A 14,196-nucleotide genomic window follows, 5' to 3' on the forward strand; every position below is an offset into this window, starting at 1 on the left:
AAGGGAGAACTCTTGGAGGAATACCCCTTGGATTGACAAAATAAAAAGTAAACAGGACTTGTCAAGAAACTTTATAGATAAAGACACAATGAAATAGAACAAGTGGCTTTTCGTTTTCTAGTTTCTTGATGGGGCATTCAGGTTCATAACTATTATCTGAAGAAGGGAACAAAACTAGTGAAAACTATTAGAATGGAAAAAAAAAGATATTAATTGCATGCAAGATAAGATTGGACAGCAGGTGGGAATTGAAGTTATCTGTTTGATTGCATTGGTTGCATCCTCTCTCATGTCTTCATCATCTTATAGCCCAGTGTCAACACCAAATGTGCATGACACAATAACTTCATGTAGGTTGAAGTCGACTATATAAATTCTCGTTGTCCATGTCACTTTTTATAAACTCGTCTTAGTCCTATATACAGCTCCTTCAGGATATAAGCCTACTCACCACCCCACCCCCACCCTCCCAAAAAAAACCCCAAACCCAAAAAAAAACCCGAATAAAATCACATCCTTTAAAAAGAAAATGAAAAGCTTGTCCCAAAAGAAAAAGGGGAAAAAACCAAATTTACATATTAAGGTGATCACTTTTCTTTGATAAGTCATCCTTTCCGGAGTAAAGCCAAGACTAAGAACAAATGCTAAAGAATGAGATTTAAGTGGGGCTTCAAAACCTTTAATTAGTAAAATTACCCTCTGGACATAATTATATCACTCAATGTTTACAGAAAACAATTTGACATAGTGATATGAACACCAAAATGAAGCTGTATTATACTACTACATGCATTTTCCCTCCTTTGGTTCTCATACATTTCTTTAGATCAAGTGGAACAAGATAACATTTCTTATGATCCTGTAGGAGTAGGACAAGTAGTGGCTTGCAGACGCTGTTGTTGATCAATGGGGGCCAAGTTTAAACATTGATTGGTAGAGAGAGGCAAGCCTCTCCTTTAAAGTTTTGACTTTGCATCTTTTTCTTCCAAGTCGTAATTCTTTCATTTTCTAACCTTCAGCTGCAACTTCTCCGTTCAGGATTTGCCTATCGCAAGATTGCCCATGTAACCAAAAATTGGCATTGACTGCATTTGTTGTTGTGTCATGGAATCTTGTTTATACCAAAACAACTCACTTGCTATGACGAGGTATTGCTGATTAATCTTGAGGACTACAATGATTTCTTCCAAGTTGCACCAGTGTCAACAAGTTTGGTATAGGCATTCTTGAAATCTTCAAAAAATAAACTCTGATCCTCAGCATACTTTGAGATCCATCTGTTTCAAGAAGCATGAAAGACATATCATTACCAAATAGCAAGTCTATAACTTGGGAACTGAAACTAGATTAGTGAATTGAAAATTCTGCATTTCGCTAGCAGAGGCGTACGCCTGACATCATTAGCTTTTGTCAGGATAAAGTAACCACAATAAAGGAACCACCATAACATAAGGTCAGAGAAAACATTACCTTACACATTCATCATCTTCAACAAGTGCCCTATCAGAAGGAAGGCCAACCATACTAGTCATGCCAGCTGTATAGATAAAAGAGATTTAAAATACTACACGGTTGAAGATACTAAAAAAGGAAATTATGTTCTATGACCATTTTCGTATGAAAGGAATTCTAAGAAATAGGAGGTCTTCTATTATCAGAAAGAGTGTCATCATTCCTCATAAATAGTGAAGCATAAGCAGTTTGCAGTTTAGCTAATTCGGAAGCCTAGTCTTGCTTAGCAATTTTCTGTGTAACAATCATCTAAACTCTAACCATGTAGGTATCAGGTATTTCCATTTCAGAAAGATAAGACTATCACTGCTGCATAGTTTCTGACGTGTGTTTGACATTTATTTCAATAACTCAGATATAAGTATGCATATAAATGTCATTCATCACCTGAGGATAACCATGGCTTCTCCATGAGTATCTTGAAGTATGCATTATCAAAGACAACTGGATTCCCAAATCCTTTACTTCCTAGAGTATGCGCGCCAGACAAGGCAACAAGTTCCTGAGTTCTGCCAACAAAATGCACAATCCATCAGGCGGAATATCTTAACGGTGATAATCAACAGATCTAGCTTTTAATCCAAGAATAGGCGAGCAAGGAGGCTGGACTGCTCAGACCTATAGCAATTGGCTAGCATGATTATCAAAAACTAAATATTTGAATAGAGCTCTCTACACATACCAATGTGAGATATGTCTTTTGGGTTTTGAATTGTCAGTCGATGACATTCTCAACCCAAAGTACAGAACTGATGCAGCTAAATAAAGGAGGCAAAATATCATAGTGAACTATTGTATTTTGTGCAGCTAAACTGAAGTTCCTTAACCTAGAGGCAGGGGGGGAAGGATACGGGCAATTAGTCATGCAATCAGTCACAAAATATCATACTAAGATTGACACCATAATGACATATTGAATACAAATTGCCTTACAAAGAAAAGCATATATGCAAAAGAAAAAAGTGCTATTGAATACTTTGAATATATTTAAAATAAATGCCTCTTTCTTCCTCTAAAAGTATCATCTCAGATGAGTTTCTTAACGTGGCCTTGGATAACACCAACAGATCTAATGTTCAAAATGACTACCTTAGAGACTGGCTGCGTCATATGCTCCTTATGCACGATTTAGAAAAATTGTGTATGTCATGGAGGTTAAAAATTTTATGACTTATATACCGTATTTGTATTAGTACAAGAAAATGTGACTTTCTGTATGTACTTGGTTCATCAAATGCCACCACATTGTGTACCTTAATTTAACTGTCTAATAAAGCCAAGTTCTTGAAATTGTAGCTGTTGTTCAAGTTCTTATTATTATGCATCACGTAAATGGGACATGGAGCTAAACTATGAGTCTCATAGCCATGCATTAGAAACTCAGAAGGATAAGAAAGCGATAATAAACAAGATCCCAAATCAGAAACGATCACAAGGAAGATAACAAAAACCAGCTTTTGAAAAGTCTGAGAATATGATGACACTGTGTGAGATTGTAACACTGGAGAAAGAGAAACAAGATGCATATGAGACGTACGAAATACAGAAGTACTTCACATGCCTCACGAAATATAGCAGAACTAATGAGAGGTCACTTCCACATAAACAAGACAGAACTAACATTACTCCACGATATGAATTACCAAATTTTCTTATTTATCCACATAAGCTACAGTGATAACATATGTTATTTATCACCACATTTGTCTATACTGCATTTAATATTTGTTAAAAAGGGTTTAGCATTAGAAACTAATTATAGAATGGATACATATATCACATACTGATGCTATAAGGCCAGTTCATTTGGAGATGCGCTTAACCTGAGTACAACAGTTTTATGTATATTACTCAACATCTGTGAAAATTAAACACAGAATGTTGCAAGTGAAGAAAACCATAGAAATGCCAAGAAAGAAGCAAAAGTTTGTATGAATTGCAAGTCTCATTACTTCATCTGGAGAAGCTATTGAAAGGGGGGGGAATCCCCTACAGTGATTTTTATCCACTAAATCAGAGGCAGAAGAAACATGAAAAATACAAACAGGATTATCTATTTGCTCGCTAACAGCAACTGCAAAAAATAAACCCAGTCAAATTACATGAATGGCATAACTATATGTCAATGCTAATTGAATAATGGTATGGAGCACAAGGAGAGCACCAAGATAAAATAAAAATAAACAGCAGATTCGAGTATGGCCATTAGACTCACGAGAAACCTTTTCTTTCAAAACATTGCTTCAAACTAGTAGCATCAAGTGATTCTTCAGGAAGTTTTCCTTCAGGATCAGGCACCCTACAAAATCAAAGTCAGCTATCAGAATGTAGATACTGTAGATAAATTACGTCAATCACCTGAATATGGTCGCTACATGTATAAAGGGTTTCATCTTGATAACTGCTCTACCATCTGCTACTCAATCTTTTTTCTCTTTGAAATGGAAATAATTTAGTTGCAAAGGCTTCAATCAAGATTGTAAGTTGCTTGTCAATCGCTAAATTAAAGATATTCAGATGATCATGATTACTAAATCTTTGCATCCTATTTCTACAAAAATGTAAATGAAAAGATCGTAGCAAGGAAATATAGCTCCACATTCATCAATGAATCTACCTCTTATTTAGCAGAACATAACTAATATGAAAAACTAAAAGGTAGACCATTACAGTGAATCAATTCTGCCCAGCTTAATCGGGATGCTAGGTCCACCACACAATGAAACAGCTTCTGCTCCAGCCAAAGCTATTATATCAGCCCACGAGACTGACAACAAAGCCATCAATAAAAAAGTCACGCTGGTAGAAAATGAACTAACAGAAGTTTATTGTCTGAACAGTTTACCTGGTTGCACAACACCTATTTGACTCTTTGCTTTCTCCAGAATCTGAAGAACAATGCATGGACCGAGATGTTAGCTGGTTGAAATCCATATGAGAGTTCATCAGTCTTTGGAAATGGTAAATAACTAAAATCTAAAATGAGAATTTCTACATACTATTCACAAGGATGGTGAAAACAAAAGCAACAATAAAACTGCTTACCTTTATAGATTTCTTAAGGCCTTTGTTTTCGGGTCTGTCGAGTTCAAAAACTATAGAGCCATTCATACCCCCTAATATAAGAGCAATTGAGGTTGATATCATGCATCCAGGAATGGAAGACCAACATCTTCTTTCAAGTACATATGCATATTACACAATTTTTTGGATAAAGACTAAAAAAGATATATCCAGGGTTTGCAGGTGAATGATGTTAGAAGCATTTCAATCTGCATTTTGTGATGTTATAACCCTTTTAGACCAGCTCTGCAGAATCTAAAAGAGGCGATAGATTACAAAGCTTGCAATTGGAAGTTGCTAATGTTTGGAAAAAACATCCTTCTTGTTTCTTCTGTATCAATTTCTTTTCTTTTCTTTTTTTCTTTTGGTAGGGAGAGAAAAAGGAAAGTGTTTCAAGGAATTACCAATTTTCTCATCAACTTGAAAAGTTCCTGCATCATGGAATACAAGGCGAAGTACACCAGCAGCCTTGCCCTTGGATAATACCTTCCTGATCTCTTCCCTTAAGCGAAAACTCTCACTGCCGAAAAAAATTTACATCTCTTTTAAGGAATACAAACGTGGGGTAACATTGCTTAAAAGAAATAAACTGAAACAAATAATTACATTGTCAAGCAAATTTTGCTGAGATCTTAGTTATGAAATTAAAATTTGGAGAGGTTTGAAGTTAACAGAACTTCTAGGAACCTCTCTCTTATGAATTACTTTCTCTAATTCATCCTATAATTGCAAACTTGTCTCTGCTGATATAAAAGCAGAAAAGGTGATCAAGCATACTCGATCTATGCATGTTTTGTTAAGTCCAAGCAGTAACTACCAATCTTCACATAGGGATGACTCTACGAATATTTCGTATTTCAACGTTCTACTACCAAACCACATGCTTCAAGAACATTTGACGAAGTACCTTCCATGAGGAAATCATTAATCATCAGTTTTGGAATAAGATTCTCTCCAAACAGAAATGGTTGATGCTTCTGGAGAAAGTTGGAGAAACTAGATTCACATTAAGCGAATAGTATCCTTCCTCTTCAAAATCTAAATCTCTCATATCTTTTCTATATATTTGTAATCTAAAAGGGGTATAGAATCATTGGGAAAGGAGCATGCATTCACAACTTTAGAGAACTCTCAAATTGAACTTGCACATAGGACTCATCCATAAATAAACTAATCGAAAAATGTAGATTATGCGGGCTAAACACTGCCTCTTTTGAATAAACATGATTTCAGCACCTCTACGTTGGGCAAAACTAGTTCCTTGATTATATACAAGGTGTTGAATCCCCTTGACTTAAGGGAAAGTTCTAGTAAAGTGGCAAAGGGGTTCAAAATTAGGTCAGGTTCAAATCCCAACGGTGACATTTTTGAATCCCTTGTTTATATTCCTGGTTCCGCTACTGACCACTAGGCTTATTTGCAAATTGCTTAACTTTGCGGTATCGGATTTCTTGATAGTTAACACCACAATTTGGATCTCTCTAATCGTTTCCTTTTAAAAGAAAGTGAAATCCAAACTGAGCTACAAAAAAAGGAATGAACAAGAAAGCAGTTCTAAACTTTAAAAATTCAATAGTACACATTTCTTAAAAAGGAATGCATTTGAGACGTACTCAGCAGCAAAGCTATTGTTAACTCTATCACACGGCATAACGAGAGACAAGGTAGCTAAAGACAGTAAAGCTCTCCTTCCACATAATAACGATTTGCAAATTACACTTTCATCTGCAATTCCAAAAAAGAAAAAGAAAAAATAGCCATCTCGAATTAAATGCAAAATCCTTCAGCAATGTTTCATAAATTAAAGGTTCAATGCTTACTTGAACCGCTGGTGGTGGCGGAAGCTCGAATTATGTTGCCGCCAAAATGAGGGCTTCTAGTGAATTTGGTGGGGAAGTAGAAGTTGGAAGTGGAGGTAAAGGAGGAAGCGCCGGAACTGAGAACCCAACGATCGACGGCGACTGTGTGACTCATCCTTAACCGCGCCTTTTTTTTACGTTATCCAAACTCTCAACTTCTTTGACAGCACAATTATCCTTTTTCCTTTTTCTTTTTCTGAATGAAATTTTCTGTGATACAAAAAAATAAAAAAGAAGCAAACAAAAGAAGGAGAAAGAAGAAAATCTCTCCCCTCATACCGAAAACAAATTAAAAACTAATATAGAGAGTGCTAATTTATGTGAAGGAGTTAGCTACTTGCGTTGATGTACTATAGTTAGTTGCTGAGTTAGCTGAATACGAAGTTAGTTAAAGTGATTAATTATGTAGTTAGTGAAAGTTTGAGTGTACAACTAATTACAACTGTTAGTTGGTTAGAGTAGCTATATACATGTATATATAGTGGCTAGCTTACAAGTTTTGTATATATTCAATTCATATAGAAAATTACATTTGAGCTCTGCATGTACTCTCAATTTTCGTCCTTTGTTCTTCCTTTCTTCTTTATTTCTAGATTTGGTGATTCGATGAGTTTTATCATGGTATCAGAGCTGCCCGTAGATATGATCTAGGGATTGTTCTTCGCAGATTGAAGACGATCGAGAGATTCATCGACATTTCTCGTGAAAACTTCGAATCCTAATTCGTATCTGCGACGAACCCTAGATTTGTTTGTTATTTTCGATTTTGTTCATAATCTTTTATTATTTCCTTCAAATTTACAGTTCTGTGTTCTGTATAACTGAAAATTTTAATGGCGATTGATGAGATATCTGATTTGGGGACATTTGTTCCAGCTTCAGTGCTCATTGACCACAACCATCCCCTGTATCTTCATCCTTCTGATGCTCCTGGTTCATTATCTGTTTGGCATTCAGCTCGTAGGTGTGGGGAATTACACTTTGTTGGATAGAGCGATGCGAGTTACACTCCTAGGAAGGAATAAGCTAGGTTTTATAGATGGAACGATCACTAGGGACACATTTGGGCCAACCTTAGGGCACCAATTGGATAGATGTAATGCAATAGTTGTTTCATGGCTTACTGGTAATATGAGCAAAGAATTGTTGAGTGGAATTCTTTTTCGTTCGAATGCATATTTGGTCTGGAAGGAATTGTAGGAATGACTTAATAAGGTGAATGAATCATGTCTGTATTCTCTTCATAAAGAGATCTTTGCTTTGACTCAGGGAACATCATTAGTATCTGTATATTATTCAAGGTTGAAAGATTTATGGGACGAGTATGATTCAATGATGCTACCTCCTTCATGTGATTGTGAAAAGTCGAAGAATTTTGCAGGGCATCTACAATATCAACGTTTACTACAATTTCTAATGGGATTAAATGAAGGATATAGCCAGACAAGGAGCCAAATCCTCATGAAGTCGAAGATGATCAATGTGAATCAAGCACACGCTCTAATTGTTCAGGATGAGAGTCAGAAACTGGTGGCAGGAAGTAATCATGTAACTGCAGAAGCTATGGAGTCAGCTGCTATGTTCACAACTAGAAACAATGTACCAAGGCAGAAAATAAACTGGAATATTAAATGTGAGTACTGTCATGTAAAAGGGCATACAAGAGATGGTTGTTTTAAACTGATGCATTGTGGTTACCGCAACAAGAAAAGACACCACAAGGAGAACTGCTACAAGTTAATTAGATACCCTCTAGGTTTCAAGCATAAGCTAGAGCTAATGTTGTTGATGGTAGTCCCCTGCAATCTGAAACAAATGCAAACAATCAAGCCAACAGTGCTACTCCAATGATCACACAGGAGCAATACAACATGCTGCTTAACATGCTCAGTAAAGCTTCTACATCAGAGACAAGTGCACTCATGACAGGAAATGAATGCTTATTGTTGAATGATAGTAAAATAGGTAGTGCAGGTAATATACAGATGCCCACAGGAGACTCTGCTAAGGTCACAGAAATAGGAAACAGTTCTTTAACAGGAGGTGATGTTCTTAAGGATGTACTTTGTGTGCCAAGCTTTAAGTTCAATCTCTTGTTAGTGTCCAAACTGACCAAGGAACTAAATTGTTGTGCAATGTTCTTTCCTGGACATTTTGTATTTCAGGACCTCTACACTGGGATAATGAAGGCGACTGGTAGTGAAGAAGAGGGTCTATATGTGCCGAGGACACATTGTAAAGAGGCTGGATTAAATGGAATAAAATCTATGCAGTAGAACAGATGATGGAACCTGAAGTTTGACATAGAAGATTAGGTCATGTGCATATGGCAATTATTAGAAGAATTTCTGCAGTTAGAAATAAAGAAGCCTTTCATTTATAGTATTGTGATGTATGTCCTTTATCTAGACAAACAAGGCTGCCTTTTCCAGTTAGCACTAGTAGAGCAGAAACACATTTTCATTTGATACACATGGATGTATGGAGTCCTATAAGGCCACAACTTACAATGGAATGAACTATTTTTTGACTCTAGTTTATGATCATACTAGATGGACATGGCTGTTTCTAATGAGGGTGAAGTCAGATGTTTTTGAAATTCTTAAAATCTTCGTTGCAATAATACTTAATCAATTTGGAAAAATGATTAAAAGTTTCAGATCAAATAATGGATCTGAGTTTTTTTAACATGACTTGCAATGAGTTATTCACACACCATGAGATCTTGCATCAAAGCTCCTGCCCATACAATCCTAAATAAAATATAGTGGTTGAGAGGAAGCATATACATATTCTAGAAACAGCAAGAGCAAACAAATTTCAAGCCAATTTGCTAATTCATTTTTGGGTATCTTGTGTGGAAGCAACAACATACATAATAAACAGAGTTCCATCTACTGTCCTAAAGGAAAAATCACCTTTTGAAATGCTATACAATAGACCACCATCTTTGTCTCATATGAGAGTGATAGGATGTCTTTGTTATGCAACTACACTACCAAAGTAGGATAAATTTGGTGCAAGAGCAATAAAATCAATTTTACTGGGATATGGTGTTTATCAGAAATGATACAAGCTTTATAATTTATCTAATAAAGTGTGCTTTATTAGTAGAGATGTTGTGTTCCATGAAAGTATATTTCCTTTTCTGAATTGTCAAACAGCTCAAAGTAATCTGGTCACTAATGTAACAAAATTGTAGAGATTTTGTGTAGTGGATGATCTAGATATTGCATGCATAAGTGTTTTACCTGCTCAACACACTGAAGCCATTATGCCACCACATAATCAAATTCCACAAGAAGATCACAACACTTCATAACAGCTTGATAAGGAGAATGGTGAGATTTCTGAGCCTCATGGAAATATAGCAGATCATATTGATCACATGGAAGAAATTGAAGAATCACAGGCAGTAGGTTTGACTGAATGAAAGTCATCCAGAACAACTAAGCCCCCAATATGGCTTAAGGATTATGTGAGGGAAGACAAGAAATTAGGAGCACGTACATGCATATATCCTATTTTATATGTCATAAACTATAAATACTTAGATCCTAAGTATCAAAGTTTCATCACCAAATTTTCTACAGCCACTAAGCCTAAATCTTATACAAAGGCATCTAAGGATCCCAGATGGATAGAGGCAATGCAAATAGAGATCCGAGTATTGCAAGACAACAAGACATGGGTTGTGGTTCCTTTACCAAAGGGGAAGAAAGCTATTGGTTGTCGATGGGTTTATAAGATCAAGTACAAGTCTATAGGAGAAGTGGAGAGGTTTAAGGCAAGATTGGTCGCAAAAGAATATAATCAGAGAGAGGGGTTAGACTATCAATAAACATTCTCCACAGTTGTTAAAATGGTGACAGTGACAACTGTCCTCTCCTTGGCAGCCATGCATAGATGGAACATTCACCAAATGGATGTTTATAACTCTTTTTTTGCAGGGTAATTTAACCGAAGAAGTATATATGCAATTTCCACAGGGCTTCTCTTGTGCAGGAGATCAACAAGTTTGTCGACTACTTAAATCACTGTATGGGATTAAACAAGCCTCTAGGCAGTGGAATATCAAGCTCACATCTTCTTTGACAGCTTCTGGTTTTGTTCAAAGCCACTTGGGTTACTCCTTATTCACCAGAAAGGTTCAAGGGAAAATAGTTATAGTCTTGATTTACGTCGATGACTTGCTCATCACAGGAGATGATGCTGACTTGATCTAACAAACTAAAGCATACTTACAACATGTTTTCAAAATCAAGGATTTAGGTGAACTGAAATTTTTCTTAGACATTGAATTTGCAAGGAGTGAGGAGGGAATTCTAATGCACTAAAGGAAGTATGCTTTAATGCTCATTTTAGATATGGGGTTGTCCGGATCCAAACCAGCTAAGGTACCTTTAGAGGTCAATCAGAAGCTTACAACACTTGAGTTTGATACTCAGTTTGGAGTTGGTGATGATAGAGTTCTTGATGATCCTAATGAGGACCAAAGGTTGATTGGAAGACTTCTTTATTTGATTATGACTAGGCCAGACGTTGCTTTTGCAGTGCAATATCTCAGCCAGTTCATGCATTGCCCCAAAATCTCCCACATGGAGGCAGCCATCAGGATGGTTAAGAATGTGAAACAGTCATCTGGCCTTAGAGTTTTGCTGTCTGCAGAGGCTTCTACTCAGCTCACAGCTTTTTGTGATGCTGATTGGGGTTCATGTCCAAACACCAGGTGGTCCATCACTGGGTACTTAATCAAATTTGGCAATTTCATCATTCCATGGAAGTCCAAGAAACAGACAACCATATCAAGAAGTTCAGCAGAAGCTAAATATCACTACTTGGCTTGAATAGTAGCTGAAGTTATTTGGGTGGCTGGCTTATTTAAGGAATTAGGAGTGCACATCCACAAACCTTTATCCATATTTTGTGACAGTAAATCTGCCATCCAAATAGCTGCCAATCCAGTATTTTATGAACGCACCAAACATATTGATATCGACTGTCATTTCATTCGAAAAAAGGTGCAAATTGGCCTAGTTCAGCTTTTCCATATTTTTTCATCAGACCAACCAATTGATATTCTCACCAAGGGGCTAGGCATCACACAACGTCATTAACTATTATCCAAGCTAGGCATGAAGAATATCTTCATAGCACCTAGCTTGAGGGGGTTTGTGAAGGAGTTAGCTACTTGCCTTGATGTACCATAGTTAGTTGTTGAGACAGCTGAATAGGAAGTTAGTTAAAGTAGTTAATTAAGTAGTTAGTGAAACTTTGAGTGTTCAACTGGTTATAACTGTCAGTTGGTTAGAGTAGCTATATACATGTATATATATAGTGGCTAGCTTACATGTTTTGTATACAATTCAATTCATATAGAAGATCAGATTTGAGCTTTGCATATGCTCTCAATTTCCGTTCTTTGTTCTTTCTTTTTTCTTTGTTTCTAGAATTGGTGATTCGATGAGTATTGTCAATTTATAAAGATTTGCATATCAAACTGAATCATACACATCCTATAAGGATAAATATGTTCCATTTTAGGTTAATTAATAACAATGACATGTGAAATATAATTTGGGCTAAAAACACTAAATACAAATTAAAAAAGTATACAAAATGAGCCCTATTAGTCCCAAAAAGGCAATTTTGAGCCCCTTTAGTAATAGCAAAAATAAATTCAAGATCACTTTTTATCCGAGGATAAAATTGTTCTATTTCATATTCACCAAAGGAGCAATAACTCTAATAAAAAGGGTCAAAGGGAATCAAATGGAGAGGAGGATATATATATATATTTTTTGGAACTGTTTTAACCTTTTTTTTTCTATATGTAATTTACTTCAAGTTTTACTCATGTGATTATCCATCTTGATTCCATGATAAAAATTCATAAAATACTTAGTGGGCGTTTGGACACAAGAATTGTAAAAAAAAAAAATTAAAAAAGTGATTTTTTAAAATAAAAATGGTATTTGAAATTAGAGCTGTGTTTGGAGATAAATTTTAGGGTTATTTTTGAAGTTTTGTGAGTAATCTGAGTGATAGTATTGAAAAACAGTTTTTCGGAGTTGTTCATATTTTTGTCTTCAAGTGAAAATTGGAAATTTTATGGCCAAACACAAATTCCGAAAAAAGTTAAAATTTTTCGAAAAAAAGTAAAAAAATTCTTATGTCCAAACGGGCTCTTAAATAACCAGTAAATCGGGAGAAGCAAACATGTTCGATTGTTTGTGGTTAAGAACATATTTTAGTTAAAGAAAAAGGGCCAAATATACCTTCTTTTTGGTAATTATATTTTCATTAATCACCAAAGAAGTCATTACAAATCAGCAAAGTCATCCTCGACTCACTATATTCTTTACATTCTTCTATCACTATACCTATACTATAAGCAGTACATATTGGACATTATATAAGTGTTGCTGGTCAATCTTTGTTCTTGCCTTCAGAATTGGAGCTGCTGCATCTTTATTCTTACTATCCCTTGTGCTTTAATGTTGCATATACATGTCACTTCTCTAGCTATTTATTCTGCATTATTTGATTTATCTTCAAAACTTCTATTGTTCCTCTCCTTCAATATCCCATAAATGTATTCAGCATATATCATTTTCATTATTCTAGCTTTGTACGACTTTCCTTTGGATTGTATGATCACCCATGTAACCACCTGCGTCCAAGGGATTACTGGAGCATCACACATTTGCAGCCATTTCAGTAATCTCCACCACACTGCTCTGGAGAAGTTGCATTCACCAAATAGATGTATATGTGATTCATCTGCACTATTACATAAGTTGTATCTTGGACTTACTTGGATTCCCCATTTAGTTAGCCTATCTGTTGTTTACATTCTTCCATGGCATTGGATCCACATTGTGAATACTGCTTAGGTCTAGCTTCATTGTGAAACATCAAAGACCTTCATACAACTTTGTTGTGGTTTCCAGTATACCTAGATAAATCTGTTTAGTAACACTTTGTCTTTGCTTTACTTCTGACACTTTTTGTATTATCTTCCTTGCTTCCATAATATTCCTTACCATCCAACTTGTCTGTTGAGGTATATTCATTTCCAGCATATTTTGTCACTTGATGTAGTATGTGTGGATCCATCTTATGCAAGCTTTATCTTTCTTTTATGCCAAATCCCAGTGAATTTTTCTGATGACTGCCTTGTTCGACACTTGGAGATTCATTAGATTATAGCCTCCTGCTGATTTAGGCAGACATATTTTCTCCCAATCTATCAATTCTCTTTTTGTAATTGTATTGGTGCCAGACCATATGTAACTTCTACAACAGGCCTCTAATAATTTCATCACTTTAGTTGGCAAAATGAACACTTGAGCCCAATATGATTGATTGCCAAATATCCCTGTATGTGCTAACTGCACTCTACCAGCATAAGACAGCTTCCGAACAGTCCAAGAGAAAATTCTTGCTACTATTTTTTCGATCAGTGGTTGCCATTGCATAGCAGTTAAATTCTTTGTGTCCAGAGGAATCCCCAAGTATTTAAAAGGTAGTTTCCCTATGGATTAACCAGTATCTTGTAAAATTTTCTCCTTTTCTGTCTGTGTCACACCACCAAAATAAATGGCACTCTTAGTGAGATTATCTTGTAATCCATAGGTTGCTGAGAATTGTTTAAAGCAGGTGTGCAAAGCTTGAACTGAATTACTATCACCTCTGGCAAACATCAGCAAATTATCGGCAAAACTGAGGTGAGTTATGTTGAGTCTGCCACACCTTGGAT

The 14,196-nt window shown here is 35.9% G+C and overlaps 2 protein-coding genes across 2 annotated transcripts; one reads left to right on the forward strand and one right to left on the reverse strand.

The window, feature by feature from the left end:
- Positions 1 to 663: 663 nt before the first annotated feature.
- Positions 664 to 6,707, reverse strand: LOC104234451 (putative L-ascorbate peroxidase 6). The gene is made up of 10 exons (XM_009788014.2): positions 6,396 to 6,707; positions 6,189 to 6,300; positions 4,980 to 5,095; positions 4,558 to 4,628; positions 4,358 to 4,400; positions 4,183 to 4,279; positions 3,728 to 3,811; positions 1,900 to 2,021; positions 1,471 to 1,537; positions 664 to 1,277 (listed from the first exon to the last, which is right to left on the reverse strand). The coding sequence occupies exons 1-10, from the start codon at positions 6,547 to 6,549 to the stop codon at positions 1,172 to 1,174; spliced, it is 972 nt and encodes a 323-aa protein (XP_009786316.1). The 5' UTR covers positions 6,550 to 6,707; the 3' UTR covers positions 664 to 1,171.
- A 4,094-nt stretch (positions 6,708 to 10,801) lies between these two features.
- On the forward strand, positions 10,802 to 11,281 carry LOC138876106 (uncharacterized mitochondrial protein AtMg00810-like). The gene has a single exon (XM_070155001.1). The coding sequence runs from the start codon at positions 10,802 to 10,804 to the stop codon at positions 11,279 to 11,281; it is 480 nt and encodes a 159-aa protein (XP_070011102.1).
- Positions 11,282 to 14,196: the final 2,915 nt, after the last annotated feature.

This window comes from Nicotiana sylvestris, chromosome 8 (genome assembly GCF_000393655.2).
Source record: "Nicotiana sylvestris chromosome 8, ASM39365v2, whole genome shotgun sequence".
Lineage (NCBI taxonomy): Eukaryota > Viridiplantae > Streptophyta > Magnoliopsida > Solanales > Solanaceae > Nicotiana > Nicotiana sylvestris.

Excerpts from the sequence above, each read along its gene's own strand:
- LOC104234451 (XM_009788014.2), bottom strand. The coding sequence starts at position 6,549 with ATGAGTCACACAGTCGCCGTCGATCGTTGGGTTCTCAGTTCCGGCGCT. Across the intron at positions 5,096-6,188 it reads AACAATAGCTTTGCTGCTGA|TGAGAGTTTTCGCTTAAGGG; the intron begins GTACGTCTCAAA and ends TTTTTTCGGCAG. Across the intron at positions 4,629-4,979 it reads TCAAGTTGATGAGAAAATTG|GGGGTATGAATGGCTCTATA; the intron begins GTAATTCCTTGA and ends CTCTTATATTAG.
- LOC138876106 (XM_070155001.1), top strand. The coding sequence starts at position 10,802 with ATGGGGTTGTCCGGATCCAAACCAGCTAAGGTACCTTTAGAGGTCAAT.